The sequence below is a fragment of the Cervus elaphus genome, chromosome 12, assembly GCF_910594005.1.
Source record: "Cervus elaphus chromosome 12, mCerEla1.1, whole genome shotgun sequence".
NCBI classification, from domain to species: Eukaryota; Metazoa; Chordata; class Mammalia; order Artiodactyla; family Cervidae; genus Cervus; species Cervus elaphus.
In genome coordinates this window covers 11,001,381-11,019,214 of record NC_057826.1, presented here as the reverse complement: position 1 = coordinate 11,019,214, position 17,834 = coordinate 11,001,381, and the positions used below count along the sequence as shown (strand labels likewise).

General features: G+C 37.1%; 1 protein-coding gene across 3 annotated transcripts in view; it reads right to left on the bottom strand.

Moving 5' to 3' along the window:
• CEP128 (centrosomal protein 128) overlaps nt 1–17,834 on the bottom strand; it is a 447,512-nt gene that overhangs the window by 55,192 nt on the left and 374,486 nt on the right. For all 3 annotated transcript variants that reach the window (XM_043918906.1, XM_043918908.1, XM_043918907.1), the window contains one exon: nt 9,545–9,568. In XM_043918906.1, the coding sequence (XP_043774841.1) occupies nt 9,545–9,568 (24 nt within the window). The remainder of the gene's footprint in view (nt 1–9,544; nt 9,569–17,834) is intronic.

Below are 17,834 nucleotides of genomic sequence, written 5' to 3'. Positions count from 1 at the left end.
CACTGTCAAACCAATCAGCCACATCAGCCTTACTTTCTGGCAGAAAAAAATTTTGACTTCATTTTTCAATTCTACATATTGTGTTAATGTGTCCTTGTGACAACCATCTCACTTCTCAACCATAATTCTAAGATAGATAGACGGATAAGGAATGGAGCCAGGCCAGAGTTTTTCACCTGGATAAAATAAGACACTGGCTTTCAACGATTTATTTTCAACACTTCTTAACTTTGTTTTCTGGAGCTATACATTCTCTGATTATAGCAGGGTGGTGGAAGAGGTGAGGTCATTAAATAAAACTATCTTTACTCCGCCTCAACATCAATCAACGATACACGTCAACTTCAGAACAACTCATTCTCAACAGTCCGTATATCTAATACAACTCTGTTCTTATCAAAAATATATGCATGACCAAGAAGGACAAGTGGAGAAGGAAATGGCAACCCACTCCAGTACTCTTGCCTGGAAAAGCCCATGGACGAAGGAGCCTGGTAGGCTACAATCCATGGGGTTGCAAAGAGTTGGACACGACTGAGCGACTTCACTTCACTTCAAGAAGGACAAGACGCTTTACTTTAGTGACTTGATTAAAGGAGGGCATGAAGGCACCCAAATCATAAATTGTCCCTTCTCTGGCACCCTGAAGTGCCTGGGGCATTTGCCATCAAGGGAGAAGGAAGCCTTTCTTCTGTGCAGTGGGAGAAGGTGGGTTATGAAAGGTAAGAGGGCCTCCTCAAGCAGAACTATTTTAAGAGTGCAGGTAGAAGCTGAGGATACATCTGATTCTCTTAAACCTTCTCATGTCTGACTACCCCTTCAAAGATCTTTGTGTACTCCTGGGAGTGACCTACTAGAAGACCATGCTCTAACTCACCAGCTCTCTTTGAAATTACTGTCAAGGACAGCATTAATCATTTTGATATAAAAAGAAAAGAAAAAGAAAAGGACTGCTAACATGTTCCTACTCTCTTTGCTTTTTGGTGAAATGTCATAGATACAAATGAGTACACAAAACATATACATAAAGTGAAATGGCAGTTTTTGTGGCTTTAATTAGTATTTCTTTGATTACGAATGAAGCTGAATATATTCTTACATGATTCTTTTCCAACTGAAATGCTTGCTCATGCCTTTTACCCTTTTTCTTTAAATCTGGGTTGTTTATTCTTTTCTAATTGCTTTGTTGAGCAATAAGATTTGTATACAAATTGATTCGACATAAACTGCTTGTCAGTTATATCTTCTGCTATGAATAAATTCTAAATGTGGATTGCTTTTAATTCTTTTTATGTTGTCTTTCTGATTTATGGAAGTTCTTAATTTTGATGTGGTCACATCAGTTGTTTCCTTTATCATCTCTATTTTCAGTGCCTCCCTCCTCCTAGAAATCCTCCAAAGTCCTAAGATCATGAAGATAGTAAACTATATTGTGTTTTAAAGTTTTACAGTTTCATCAATCACATTTAGGCTTTCAACCAGTTTTGCATCTGAGATAGGGGTTCAATTTCATTCACTTTCATATCATCTATTAAAAAGTCCACCCTTATTCCCTGATAGTGATGAGCAGTGTGTCAGACATCAAGCTTCTATGTACAAGATTTGTTTTTGGATTCTCTGTATGATAACATTGACCTATTTATATATTCCTGTGTCAAGACTATACTATTATAATTTCAGTAACTTTAATAAGGTTATATATATATATATATATTGCCAGGACTGATGCTGAAGCTGAAACTCCAATACTTTGGCCACCTGATGCGAAGAACTGACTCATTTGAAAAGCCCCTGATGCTGGGAAAGATTGAAGGCAGGAGGAGAAGGGGATGACAGAGGATGAGATGGTTGGATGGCATCACCGACTCAATGGACATAAGTTTGAGTAAACTCCAGGAGCTAGTGATGGACAGGGAGGCCTGGTGTGCTGTGGTTCATGGGGTCACAAAGAGTCAGACATGACTGAGCAACTGAACTAAACTGATATAAATATATATATATATATATATATATATATATATATATATATCTCACTTCCCTTGTGCTCAGTTGGTAAAGAATCCACCTGCAATTCAAGAGACCCTGGTTTGATTCCTGGGTTGGGAGCATCCCCTGGAGAAAGGAAAGGCTACCACTCCAGTATTCTGGCCTGGAGGATTCCATGAACTGTATAGACCATGGGGTCACAAAGAGTCGGACATGACTGAGCACCTTTCACTTTCATATATGTTAGGAAAACACCCCCACCTTGTTTTTTTTCAGAAGTATCTTGGCTATTTTAGAGTGTCTTCCTATAAAGGACTGAATTTTTGGTTAGATATTTTCCTGCGTATTTTGCATTCTTTGTTATTTTTGTATTGATATATTGCTTTTAATTACCTTTTCTTAGGAACTTTTGCTGGAGTTGGAAGTAAAATGGGCTTTCAAATAGTGTTTTTTTTAATCAAACTTGTTAAACTCTATTTCTCATAATTTAACTACAAATTCCTAGAGTTTTTTATACAAACAACACTATTATTTGCAAATAATGATAGTTTTACAGCTCTGGCTAATACCACCAAGACAGTGTGTAATACAAACTGCACAATGGGTCACCCTTTGCTTACTCCTGGTCTTAAAGAGGAAATTTTAGAATGCATGGAATTTCTTTTTTCACATGGCCTTTATCAGATTAAGGAAGTTCCCTTCTATTCTTTGCTAAATGGTTTATGAAGATGATAATGATATCAAAGGAATTGCATGCTAAGTTGCTTTAGTGTCTGACTGCAACTCTAAGGACTGTAGCCCACCAGGCTCCTCTGTCCTTGGGATTCTCCAGGCAAGACTGCTGGAGTAGGTTGCCATCTCCTCCTCCCTAGGAGCTTCCTGACCTAGGGATCAAACCTGCATCTCTTATGTCTCCTGTATTGGCAGGTCGGTTCTTTACCACTAGCACCGTCTAGGAAGCCCAATCAAAGGAAAAAATGCTTCTTATTCATCTATTGAGATGACCTTATTAAATTTATTTCCCCTTAATCTGTTTGAATTATACTATTTTTTTTAATATTAAACCAACTCAAGTCCTGGAATAAACTCAATTGATAAATTGGTAATTTGTCAGTGTTTATGATTAATTATCCTTTTCATACATTCCAGGATTTATTCTGCCAATATTTTGTGTATAATATTTTTGCATCCATGCTAATGTGTGAATAGTTTCTTAATTTCCATTATTTATACATTCTGTCTGATTTTAACTCAAAGGTTATACCCATTCCTATTGAGTTGAGCATGTTTCTTTTCTACTATAATTTACTTTTTGACCTTTGAGTTGTTTAGAAGTTTACTTTGAAATTTCCAAAAGTCGATGGCTTATTTGGTTCTTTATGAATCTTAAAACTAGTTATAATCATGTCACTAAATTTTGGTGCACAGAAATGATACATGCAAATTCTAGTTTTCACTAAAGGCAAGCTACATATGTGCTTTCCCTGTCTTTCTCTTCTCTAGTTACAACACAAATCTAAGGACTGGAGCTGAACCAGGCATCTTGGATCAGGAGGGGAAAGGAATATACTGAAGATGGAAGAGCAAAACAGCAAAAGAAGTCAGTTTCTGTCACCCTACCTGCCATGGGTGCAGTATATTTGGACTGTTACACAAGAGTGAAACTAATTTCTCTTATTTTTGGATTTCTCTTAACTGAGGTCATGATAACTCTAACTAATACAAAGTATGATAATCTAAATTATCATGGCATTTATGGAAATGAAGACAGATTTGAGGGGTGATATGAAAAACAGACTTTATATATCCAAGCTGCTTCCCCCTTCCCTTTCATTTCCCAAAAGTGAGTCTTAACTGCATTGCCTGTACCTCTTCTTCACCCTCAACCTCCCGCTTACTAAGTGTGCCAGCTCCTTTCTAGAAATAAGGGTACTCACTTTAGCTCTGCCTTTCTGGCACCACACTGTCCCAAATCCTGATTTTCCAAGCACATCCCTGAAGCTCTATGATCTCCACATACACTTTCCATTTCCCTACTTGCAGCCTTTCACCACTGCGCTCCAGCTGTGCTCCCGTGCACACACTCATCATGCCATAATCCCTGATTAAAAACCATTAATACTTCCTATTGGTTGAATAGCTGTTACCAACTCTCACCTCCAGACCTTGTAATGCCAATGACAGAGAATGAACAGCAATCACAGTAATTCTTTCCAAAGGAGGAGCCCAGAATCCTTCCCAACAGAAAGTTTCAGTAGTCAGTACTATGCTCACCAGTAGGAACTGGCACTCAGGTAGAAACCCCGCTTGTATGCCTGATCAGTTCAGTTGCTCAGTCAAATCTGACTCTTTGCGATCCCATGGACTGCAGCACACCAGGCTTCCCTGTCCATCACCAACTCCTGGAGTTTACTCAAACTCATGTCCATCGAGTCGGTGATGCCATCCAACCATCTCATCGTCTGTAGTCCCCTTCTCCTCCCACCCTCAATCTTTCCCAGCATCAGGGTCTTTTCAAATGAGTCAGTTCTTTGCATGAGGTGGCCAAAGTATTGGAGTTTCAGCTTCATTATTAGTCCTTCCAATGAATATTCAGGACTGATGTCCTTTAGGATGGACTGGTTGGATCTCCTTGCTGTCCAAGGGACTCTCACAAGTCTTTTCCAACACCTTGAACTTCTCCAACTCCTTGAACACAGCTCAAGAGCATCAATTCTTTGGTGCTCAGCTTTCTTTATAGTCCAACTCACATCCATACATGACTACTGGAAAAACCATAGCTTTGATTAGGCAGACCTTTGTTGGCAAAGTAATGTCTCTGCTTTCTAATATGCTGTCTAGGTTGGTCATCACTTTTCTTCCTAGGAGCAAGCGTCTTTTAATTTTCATGGCTGCAGTCACCATCTGCAGTGATTTTGGAGACCCCCAAAATAAAGTCTCTCACTGTTTCCATTGTTTCCCATCTGTTTGCTATGATGGGACCAGATGCTATGGTCTTCATTTATTAAATGTTGAGTTTTAAGCCAGTTTTTTCACTCTTCTCTTTCACTTTCATCAAGAGGCTCTTTAGGTTTTTCACTCTCTGCCATAAGCGTGGTGTCATCTGCATATCTGAGGTTACTGATACTTCTCCCAGGAATCTTGATTCCAGCTTGTGCTTCATTCAGTCTGGCATTTTGCATGATATACTCTGCATATAAGTTAAATAAGCAGGGTGACAATATACAGCCTTGATGTACTCCTTTCCCGATTTGGAACCAGTCTGTTGCTCCATGTCCAGTTCTGTTGCTTCTTGACCTGCATACAGGTTTCTCAGGAGGCAGGTCAGGTAGTCTGGTTTTTCCATCTCTTGAAGAATTTTCCACAGTTTGTTGTGATCCACACAGTCAAAGGCTTTGGCATAGTCAATAAAGCAGAAGTAGATGTTTTTTTGGAACTCTCTTCCTTTTTCGATGATCCAGTGGATGTTGGCTATTTGATCTCTGGTTCCTCTGGCTTTTCTAAATCCAGCTTGAACATTTGGAAGTTTATGGTTCAGGTACTGTTGAAGCCTGGCTTGAAGAATTTTGAGCATTACTTTGCTAGCGTGTGAGATGAGTGCAATTGTGCAGTAGTTTGAACATTCTTTGGCACTGCCTTTCTTTGGGACTGGAATGAAAACTGACCTTTTCCAGTCCTGTGGCCACTGCTGAGTTTTCCAAATTTGCTGGCATATTGAGTGCAGCATTTTAACTGCATCATCTTTGAGGATTTGAAATACCCTGTATGCCTGATATCAGATCTAAACTCCTGGGTTTATATTTCAAAACTCCAAAATATCTATCATTTTCTTAAAGTTTTATAGCTAATGAGTCTATAATAAAAAAAAAAGTGAAAGCCTTTGAAATGGAACAAAAACTTACTAGTTATCTTCGATGAGAAACTCGTTGTTGCCTAGCAGATCCTTCTAGGTTTTTGATTCAATGGGATCTCTATATTAGTCATTGTCTTTGATCTATTCATAATTTGCTATGCAAATGATTCTTGTACACAGACATGAATGAAATTTTATCTGCAGGGGGGTTCAATTGATTTCCTTCCTCCACCATGGAAGAAGCCAATTTTCCCTCTATTTTAAATTCACTGCAGTACTCTAGTGCTCTTTGAATGTTCCTTTACGTGGGTAACATCTAGCTCATTCTCTCATTTAAGTTAGTGAGTTAAACTCATTTGCCATGAGTTCATTTTATATTTCTATGAGAGTCATGATTTCATGATTTTGCCTTTAAATTAAAAAAAAAATATCCTTCTAACAAACTCTTGTTTTCATTATTCCCTTTAAACTTTGATTCCATCCCCAACATACAATGTCATCTCTGGCTTTCTTCCTGACACCACTGGTTCTTCCCATGTCAGGGATGAATCTAATCTCCGCCATAACCTCAAAATACAAAAGTATGCTTTTCCATGATGAACCTAGACTGCAATGATGTCAATTTATTTTACAATTATAGTTTCTTTGTAATGCCTTCTACAAAATGCACTGTTTCATTGACATGTTGCAGACACTGCCTATTTATCTTACAGCATTAATTTATATGCAAGTAACTTCTCTCCTTAATTAGAGTGCAAGTTCCTGGAGAGAACTGATCACAACTCATTTTCCTTTTCTACTCTTCACTGTCTATGTAGTATGTAGCGCCCAATAAATACCCACTACCAAGTCCCATCCATGGCCCATGAACGGAGGCTCTCAACCACGATTTCTTTCAGGTAATCACTTAACTTTATTTAGGCAACTAACCTACTATCTTGTGGCAGAAGGTGTTTCCTTCCTAGAAAAACTCACACTAAACTTTCATGAAGATCACTGGAGCTTCGTGAAACACCAAATAAAGTGTGGTACTAATCAGAAAGTCTAGAGAAAAAATAATAAATTGATATGCTTCTAGGTACTTTTTCCCCTCAATTATCAGTATTGTGTATACTTATATTCTTAAGAACAGTCCATGTGAGGGTTACACACATTCAGTTCGACATTCATTCTCTGATTCTACAAATGTTTATTGATTTTCAACTATATGTTAGAAATTTTTTGCAGGCCTTGGCAATGCATTTGTAAATAAAATGTAATTTGTAATCCAAGATGCTTACCTGCTAGTGAAGAAGGAAGAGGAAAGGATAAGAAAAGAGAAGGGAAATAGAGACAACTGTGACCTAAGCATATAGATAATTGGTGACAAGCCAAATTAAGTTGCTCTTATTTTCGGGAATTATATATACTGAACCTTTAAAACTAATTTAATATAAGTATAATAAGGAATAATGAAATCTCAAATTTTGCAGATCTGTATCACCAGAATACACATCCTACATTCAATGTCTTACATACCCTAATACCAACTAAACCAAATGAGAGACCACCAACATTTTTCTACTGTTTAACTGCTGAGTTGTGAGAGAATAATAAATGATCTGGAGACTGCTGCCAGCATATTTGATTTTATGAACTATAAAATATTTTACCAGTTGAATAGTCTACCAAGTATATTAAATCTGCTCCTTATAATGCTATATGAAGTCAAAGGATTTCATAACATTTGAGCATTAACGTTATTAGTGAGCATTTTCATTTTTATGGTTTTACTTATGATAATTATTTCAAATTAAAACCATCTTGAGAAAACTGCCACTGTTTAAATAAAAAAAAAAAACCTAGTTCATTTAACCAGTTTTATTTTTCTCATGATGACTTTTTATTCTTACCTTTATTCCTAGAGGAACCCTTAGAATAAAGCATTAAAGATTTTATATCATAGTACTCTGTTAGTAAAGAAATTATGGAAATAAAAAAGACCAGCAAATACTAATAAATTTTACAGGCTTTATGTTGTATGTTGACATATTGGTATAGTTAAAATGATTCAAAAAGAAATAAAAAGCAAAATCATATAATGACAACCTAACATTTGTGTGGTCCTAAATATTTTCACATATATTTTCCTCTTAATTCTCACAGCAATCTGATAAAACAAGTTTAATTATATTCATTTTTACAGATAAAGGAATCAAGAAATAAGTGGTTTACTAAATGTGTAAGTGGCATTTTGTATGCTACACCCAGGTCCTCAAACTTTCTGCTTTTGTTCATACTTTTATAAAGAGAATTTAATTTATAAGCCAAATCCTATTGGCAAGACACTTTCTAAGGGTAAGTAAAATATATGTAGAGGAACACTAGACATTTTATTCACTTACAGTGTCATCATACTAAAACTGAAAAAATCAAGTGTACTTTCCAAGTGGCCCAGTTAAAAGTAAGGAATAGATTATTTACTCACTAGGGTCTAGATGCTGTCTATCAAAATCACTTGTTTACATAGGACTAAAATGTGCTCTATTAGCATCTTTCCTTTCCTCACACAAATTAAATATTTTATTTTTTATTAACCTTATTATTAAAGCTTATGGTTTGCCTTCTCATGAAAAACATTAAAAAAATGACTAGTTCCAAGTCATTCAATATTTTGTGTTTTCAAAGTTTTTAACACAAAATATACATTTCCAAGTATTTACATCATATTCTCTATATAGCTTTAAATATCTCCCTCTGTATATATTTATTTTTGAACATATGACACTTTATTGCCGAACAATATTTCATTGTAGATGGTATCATAATTTACTCTACAATTCTTTCAATTCGTGTGGCTTTATCATGCAAACGTTTACTTATAAAACCATTTTTTTTTAAAAATTGCAGAACCGAGTGATATCACAGCCCCAATTCTTCTCCAACAAGTCACTATTATGAGATTTGCTTGCTTCTATTCTTTTTTCATACATCATATGTTATCATTAAAGTATACATGTCATTTTATATCTTAAATTTGCTTCCATTAAAATGATATAATAAGCCTTTTCCATAATCATCGTGTCATTTTGGGCAGAATTTCACACTTTATCGAACCATTACTTTATTGATATTAAACAATAAGTTTTCTCCTCTTTCTTTCTTTTTAAAAATATGTAAATCATTTTCCAATAAATGTTGCAAGCATATAACCTTTACATATGTGCCCTTAAAACAATGATTTCCTAACACCAGATTCCTGCAAGTAAGATTATTAAAAAAAAAAAGGCTAAATAGCTTTTATCATTATTTGAATATGGAAAAAAATATTGACTGTCTACACTCCAAAAGTTCAAAGGATAAAATGGCATCCTAATTTCAGTATCTTATCAACTAGTCCTTTTAGTGATTGGGAAATATAGAAACAAATAAACATAATTACATTTAAGCTAATTGTGTTTTCCATAAATTAGTATATATTGGCACCATTTGTCTTGAGACAACAGTGACCACTTAGACACATTTTTTTTTCTTAATGCTATTTTCATTTTAAAAGTCTGTATCTACATACCTTTCAGGTATAATTTAGCTTATTGTTCCCTTTGAATCTTAGATGAAGTTTTAGAAATGCTTTCTGGAACTGCTTCCTTTGGGGAGTGCTCTGAAATCCACAACAGTACCCAGCAGTAATTCTGATAGAAGGAGAAAGAAAATGACCCAACTTACCGTTTCTAAGGCATTTACACGGTCCTGCAAATAAAGCATAATATATAATTATAAAAACAAAGCCATTAAAATATCATTTCAAGTTTGGTTTTTGGATTTTTCCATTTATCTTCTATTAACATTTTTAAAATGTAAAAGATGAAAACTCCTACTCAGGATAATCTCTCTAAGAGAAAAACAGTCATGAAACAATTACTTTTCTCACCTTGACTAGTGTTAGGACTACAAGGTTTAATTTAACTGTAAACACCATAAATTCAGGCTTGGTTACTGAGTGAAATAGATTCTAAGACTTCTGCATTGGTAAAAGTATGTCTATTTAATAAAACATAGCTATTAGACAGATCTGAACATATGAGCCACAACCAGACAATAGTAGTGATATAAAAAAGGAATTCAGCACACACACTTGCTCTCAGTTAGGTACCCAGCACAGAGTGCGCTCTCAAGGGAAGTCAAGTTCAGACTTAAGAGTGACATCGCCAACTAAAATTAGTAAGTACACGGTTAACTGAAACAAGGCCGGAGAAATGAGAATGACAGGTTACATGCAGGCAGTCCTGAACCCAGGTGGGTCTTCGTCACTTACAGTATCTTAGAAGGATTCACAGACACATTGGTTTTTAAAAAGAGTCATTGATAATATTGCTTTAAAAGCTAAATGATTAAGAATGGTTTCATTCTCAGTCCAACAGCTGTGTCTTCAACTCTTCCCAAAGCGAAACAGCTATATACAAAAAGTTTTTTTTGTTTTTTTTTTTTAAAGCTGAATTTGGGAAGAGAGTCTGAAAATTCAAGGAACTGTAAAGCCATGCTTTTTATGAGGATAAAGGCCGTTTTTCTATTCTTTCATTTTAAGCAGTTGAAGAAGATATATAAAATCTGGATCTCTCTCGTTTAATTAAATTAATCACTTGTGCTAGAGGGTAAGGAGGGAAAATGGTACAGCCAGCCACTGAGCTCAGATCTCTGAGACCCTGCAGACACTGACAGGGACCCATGACCCTTAGGAGCATAACCTAGCCCTCCCCTCCCCAAGATTCTCCCAGCCTCACCAAGGCCTTGCCTTTGAGGATTTCTGCAACCCAGCCTCCAACATTCAGACTGGGAAACTAGGTTGGACATTTCTGCCCCTTTAAACATATGGCTGTGCGGGCACAAGTTAAACCAATATATTAATATTATGCCAAAGCAGCCCAAAGCAGACTGTTTTTAGCAGTATAATCTGTTTAATTGCATTTTGTTGGCATACTTGAGAGAACCTCACCGTCACCCCCATAATTTTCATAAAATAACTGCTATTTTATTGGTGACTTGGGTACTGTCACATTTGAGTAGCTCGTAATAAATGCATATAGTGCCTCTAGGGGGCTTTGATCTGTTGTTACCAGGCATCTTATTCACAGTACATCTGGGACAAAACCATTCAGCAAAGCTTTATCATCCTTTGCAGATTGAACAGAACCTCATTAGACAGTCTTTGGGTAGTGCTGCATTTATATGAACCATCTTGGAAGGCTGAAAATATTTACAGCCACTATTTGGGCCTTAAGTTTTCCCCACACCATGTATTTATGGGGCTCATGTTACTTAAAATTAGCATATTTTTAAAGCACACATACAGCTGGTTTGCAATCAATGATTTCATGTGATGCCAAAATGGTACAACTGAATTAAATTCTGTTTTAATTCATAGCTCAGTGTTCGGGAAAGATAAAACTTATATGATTTATGTATTAGTATCTTCATTTTATTTAAATATTTGTTACAGGATTTTAAAAGGAATGTGTACTGTCATGGACTATGTGTTTGTGTCTTCAAAATTCATGTGCTAAAAACCCCAGTCCCTAAAGTGATGGTCTCTGCATATATGACATTTGGGAGGTGATCAGGTCAGGAGGAGACAGCCCTCAGGAGATTAGTGCTCTTCTAAGAAGAGATACAGAATGCGGGCTTCTCCTTCTGCTCTCTGCCACACTAAGGCATGAGAACATGGCCATCTACAAGCCAGGAAGAGGTCCCTCACCAAGGACAGAACCTGCCAGCACCCTGATCTTGGAACTGCCAGCTTCCACAACTGTGAGAAACAAATGTTTGCTGCTTAAGAATCCAGGCTACAGTAATTTGGTACAGCAGTCTAAGCTGACATATGCCTAGTCTGTAAGGCTAAAACACAAATGGTGGGGAGAAAAAAAAAATCTCAATTTCATTAAAATATAAAGACCAATAAATAATCTGTTTCAATGCAATTTAGTTACATCTGTTTGTCTATAACCTACTCCATTCCAAAATGGTACTGAAATAGCTTTCAATGAAAGAATATATATTGAAAAAAATGAGAAAATTAGAGAAACAGGAAATGCAGTTCATTAACCTGAATTTAAATAATTCAATTTGCCAATCAACAACAGCTAATAGGATATCAGTCATTGTTGCCAATCAGTGAGCTTTCTCTAAATTGCAGTTTTTGGCTTTAATTACAGGCTATAAAAATAAGAAACTACTCCTAATCTTTATGAACTTATTAACTTGCTTTTAAAATTTAAGAAATGTATTTTGAAATTTAAATGGCTGAAGTTGACTTCTTTTTTGGCAGACAAGATTAGTTATTATAATTCTGCATATAAAAGAATTAGCCTATTGAAAATCCCTGTTCTCAAACAAAATATGTGCATACTTCCTCTCATGTTCTTATCATTAGAATAGAGGTAATTTAAGCCAGTCTATGAAGAAAGACTAGTATATGTCCTGGAATGAATATGTAATTATACCAAAATTGATTTATATTCTCCCTATCCTCTCTCACTCACTAGAACTGGACCTGTAGTGTTCTATTGTTGCTGTTTAATCTCCAATTTTCATTTCAACAAATTTTATCTAAAGCTCAGTCTACAGGTTCAATACTCTGCCTTCTCTCCTACCACACTCTCAAGCTTAGATCCTAAAAAGAATTGCTTAAGATACTGAAAGAGGAGTTGGTAGGTGAGACGAGTAGAGAGAGAAGAAAGTCTCCAGAAGTAATAAAGACACTCTCACTATAATGCAATTTCAGGTGGTTTTAATAAATTAGTGGTTCTTATTTTTGCAATCATGGACTTTGAGAACTTTTCCCCCAGGAAAATGAACACTATACATGACACATATAATTTTGCATACACTTTTAGGGGAACTGCAGACTCTCAGAACCCACCCATAGGTGTCCAAGTATTTTTACTTAAAGATACTTGAAATAGGATGTAAGAATTAATTTATTAGACCAAATAAATTATTGTATTAGAACAAATCTATTTCTCCTGTATGAAGCACTTCTTGACAACAAGTAAAGGAACAATTGGGAGTGGAAGGTTAAAAATCAGAGGAGAAATTTCCTTCAAATATTTTGAAGGAAAAGTTCTAAGGGGAAAAAATAGGTTTTATTGCTATCAGGTTTTTTTGTGATTGAAGATTCCCTTTCCCACTGTTTTTTAGTGCTATTTTAGAAGGGGAAAGTCTCAGAAAATCACAGTCTTGTCATGGAGAAGGGGCTTGCATAACTCAATGAAGCCATGAGCCATGCCATGCAGGCCACCCAAGATGGATGGGTCACAATGGAAAGTTCTGACAAAACATGGTCCACTGGAGGGGGAATGGCAAACTACTCCAATATTCCTGCTGCGAGAACCACATGAACGTGAATAGTATGAAAAGGCAAAAAGATATGACACCAGAAGATGAGCCCCCTGGTTGGAAGGTGCCAATGTGCTACTGGGGAAGAGAGGAGGGCAATTACTAATAGCTCCAGAAAAAAATGAAGTGGCTGGGCTAAAGAAAAAATGACTCTCAGCTGTGGATGTAGTGAAAGTAAAGTGGTGATGAAAGTGAAGTCTGGTGGTGAGTAAAGTCCGATGCTGTAAAGAACAATATTGCATAGGAACCTGGAATGTTAGGTTCATGAATCAAGGTAAATTGGAAGTGGTCAAACATGAGATGGCAAGAGTGAACGTCGACATTTTAGGAATCAGTGAACTAAAACGGACTAAAATGGGTGAATTTAACTCAGATGACCATTATATCTACTACTGTGGGCAAGAATGCCTTAGATGAAACGGAATAGCTCTAATAGTTAACAAGAGTTCAAAATGCAATGCTCAGGTGCAATCTCAAAAACGACAGAATGATCTCTGTTCGTTTCCAAGGCAAACCATTCAATATCACAGAAATCCAAGTCTATACCTCAACCACAAATGCCGAAGAAGCTGAAGTTGAAGGGTTCTATGAAGGCCTAAAAGACCTTCTGGAATTAAAACCAACAAAAGACGTCCTTTTCATCAAAGGGAACTGGAATGCAAAAGTAGGAAATCAAGAGATACCTGGAGTAACAGGCAAGTTTGGCCTTGGAGTACAGAATGAAGCGGGGCAAAGGCTAACAAGTTCTGTCAAGGGAACGCATGGTCATAGCAAACACCCTCTTCCAACAACACAAGAGAAGACTCTACACATGGACATCACCAGATGTTCAATACCAAAATCATACTGATTATATTCTTTGCAGCTGAAGATGGAAAAACTCTATACAGTCAGCAAAAACAAGACTAGGAGCTGACTCTGGCTCAGATCATCAGCTCCTTATTGAAAAATTCAGGCTTAAACTGAAGAAAGCAGGGAAAACCATTAGGCCATTCAGGTATGTCCTAAGTCAAATCCCTTATGATTATACCGTGAAGGTAAGGAATAGATTCAAAGGATTAGATCTGGTAGACAGAGTGCCTGAAGAACTATGGACAGAGGTTCGTGACACTGTATAGGAGTCAGTGAAAAAACCATCTCAAAGAAAAAGAAATGCAGGAAGGCAAAGTGGTTGTTTGGGGAAACTTTACAAACAGCTGAGGAAAGAAGGGAAGCAAAAAGTAAGGGAGAAAGGGAAAGATGTACTCAACTGAATGCAGAGTTCCAGAGAATAGCAAGGAGACATAAGGCCTTCTTGAGTGATCAATGCAAAGAAATAGAGGAAAACAATAGAATATGGAAAACTAGAGACCTCTTCAAGAAAATTGGAGATATGAAGGGAACATTTCATGCAAGGATGGGCACGATAAAGGGCAGAAACTGTAAGGATCTAACAGAAGCAGAAGAGATTAAGAGAGGCAGCAAGAATACACAGAAAAACTGTACAAAAAAGGCCTAATGACCAGGATAACCATGATGGTGTGTCACTCACCTTAAGCCAGACTTCCTGGAGTGTGAAGTCAAGTGGGCCTTCAGAAGCATTACTATAAACACAGCTAGCGGAGGTGATGCAATTCCAGTTAAGCTACTTCAAATCCTAAAAGATGATGATGTTGTTAAAGTGCTGCACTCAATAGGCCAGAAAATTTGGAAAACTCAGCAGTGGCCACAGGACTGGAAAAGGTCAGTTTTCATCCCAATCCCAAAGAAAGGCAATGGAAAGAATGCTCAAACTACCACACAATTGTGCTCATTTCGCATGCTAGTATTGTTATGCTCAATATCTGTTAAGCTAGGCTTCAGCAGTATATGAACTGAGAACTTCTAGATGGACATTGGGTTTAGAAAAGGCAGAGGACCCAGAGATCAAATTGCCAACATTTTTGGATCATAGAGAAAGCAAGGGAATTAAAGAAAAACATCTACTCCTGTTTCATTGACTATGCAAAAACCTTTGAGTGTGTGGGTCACAACAAACTGTAAAAAATTCTTAAAGAAATGAGAATACCAGACCATGTTACCTATCTCCTGAGAAACCTGTAAGCAGGTCAAGATGCAACAATTAGAACCTTACATGGAACAACTGACTGGTTCAAAATTGGAAAAGAAGTATGACAAAGCTGTATTTTGTTACTCTATTTAACTTATATGCAGAATATATCACGCAAAATGCCAGGCTAGATAAAGCACAAGCTGGAATCAAGATTTCCAGGATAAACATCATTAACCTCAGATATGCAGATGGTACCACGCCAATGACAGAAAGGGAAGAGGAATGTTGAGTTTTAAATCAGCTTTTTCACTCTCATCCTCAAGAGTCTGATCACTTCACGGCAAACAGATGGGGAAAAAATGGAGGCAGTGACAGGTTTTACATTCTTGGGCTCCAAAATCACTGCAGATGGTGACTCTAGCCAAGAAATTAAAACGCTTGCTCCTCGGAAGGAAAGCTATGACAAACCTAGACAACATATTAAAAAGCAAAGATACCACTTTGATGACCAAGGTCCATATAGTCAAAGCTATGTTTCTCCAGTAGTCATGTATGGATGTGACAGTTGGACCATATTTAAGGCTGAGCACTGAAGTTTGATGCTGTCAAACTGTGGTGCTGGAGAGGACTCTTGAGAGTCCCTTGAACTGCAAGGAGATCAAATTCGCCAACCTACAGGAAATCAACACTGAATATCATTAGAAGGACTGATGCTAAGGCTGAAGGTCCAATACTTTGGCCACCTGATGGGGAGAGTCAACTCATTGGATAAGACCCTGATGCTGGGAAAGACAGAAGGCAAAATAAGAAGAGGGCAACAGAGGATGAGATTGTTAGATAGCACCACTGAGTCAACGGAATGATTTGAGCAAACTCCAGGAGACAGTAAGGGACAAAGTAACCTGGCGTGCTGCAGTCCATGGGGTTACAGAGAGTCGGACACGACTCAGCCACTGAACAACAACAAGGAGGGAAACGTCTTGATAGCTGACGGTGAACGATGTCGGATTCGTGGTCTCCGAAGAAGAAGATTTAGCTTTGGGACCAGGGACCAGGCTTGATCACTCAAAAGCTTTTGCGTAGCAGTTTTATTAAAGTGGAAAAGGGACAGAGAAAGCTTCTGACACAGACATCAGAAGGAGGACAGAGCGTGCCCCCCTCGCTAGTCTTAGCAAAGGAGCTATATACTTTCTTAATTAGTTACTACAATAAATCAAAGCAATGTCTCAAGGTTGTAAAGATCTTACTAGACCCATTCCCATAATTTGCATTTTAAGATAACAGGATTAGCCACAAGGTTTTCAGGAGGAGAAACTGTCCTCAAGTAGGATATATTGTTGTTATATAATCCTTCTTACAGAGTTTAAACTGAGTTGTTTGTTGTGTAATCATCAGTTCTGGGCTTAAAGAAAAAAAATGTTTTATGTGTCTAAGACTAAGGAATGTAGAGGGAAAAAAAAGATGTTTGTCCTTTCCCCCTCCTTTAAAATTCCAGACCCCAGTCTCTGCTTCGAGAGCCCCAGATCCCTTTCTCCTTCTCAGGGACCCCATACTTCTTATCAACCTGCCTAGGAATGGCCTCTCTTGGTCTACAAAAAATCTAAAAGGGCAACAATTATTTTAATATTTACTTTTAAGGATTATACATACAGTCACTGCATAGTCCTTGAGTTACAATGAAGCATACTGTTATTATCCTCTAGTGTTAATATTGCATGCTATTTCTAACTGAAAACAATAATGCTAAAAATCACTTTTTAATTTATTTTGGGCTTGACAGATCAAGTAAGGTGAGTTGTATTTTTGGGAGGCCAATAGCACATGTACTATGAAAAAAAGATTTATTTTAACTTTTTATCCCGAGGCTATCAACCTATCTTGAACTGTACATATTCCTTTGCTACTTGGTCACAATGGGGTGTACATTAGAATTTATGAATAAACCAAAGCAAATTCACTAGCATCACAGGAAATGGGAACATATGTGTGAGCTAAGTTAGGACATGAGTGCTAAATGGATAGTTGGTATCTGCATCCCTGATCATTAACAGCTTGTTTGACTCAGCTGAGCCAGTCAACGACCCACATTGGCTCATCCGTCCCACCTGAGAAATGAAATAGAGGTTCTTAGGTCTAAATACTCAAGAGTTCTTCTGCTTCTGGTAAGTGTAGTTGTACACATCTACTGACTTTTTCATAATACAGTATTTTTCAAGCATGTTTGAAATATATTTGTTATCAAACAAAAAAATGCACAATAATGGTATAAAAATATAACAAGAGTCTCTACTTTTTCCAACTCTAAGAAACAGTACAAGTATAGACTAATTCTGGAAACTTCTCTGGGACTGAAGGGCCATGATGGACGTATCACCTTCAAAGAAGAAAATCTACAATGAGGACTTCCTCTCACCACTGTGCTAAAAGCACGACGCTTGTCCTCTGGGAGAAGAGTCCACTCAGCTTCCTCACCCAGAGAGAGAACTGCAGGGCTTTTTCCTGTCAATGTTAACTCAGTGTAAAGAACACCCACACCTTACCTGCTGCTTCCTATATGAAAGATAGCAAATGAAAGGAAAATGTGTCCCATTT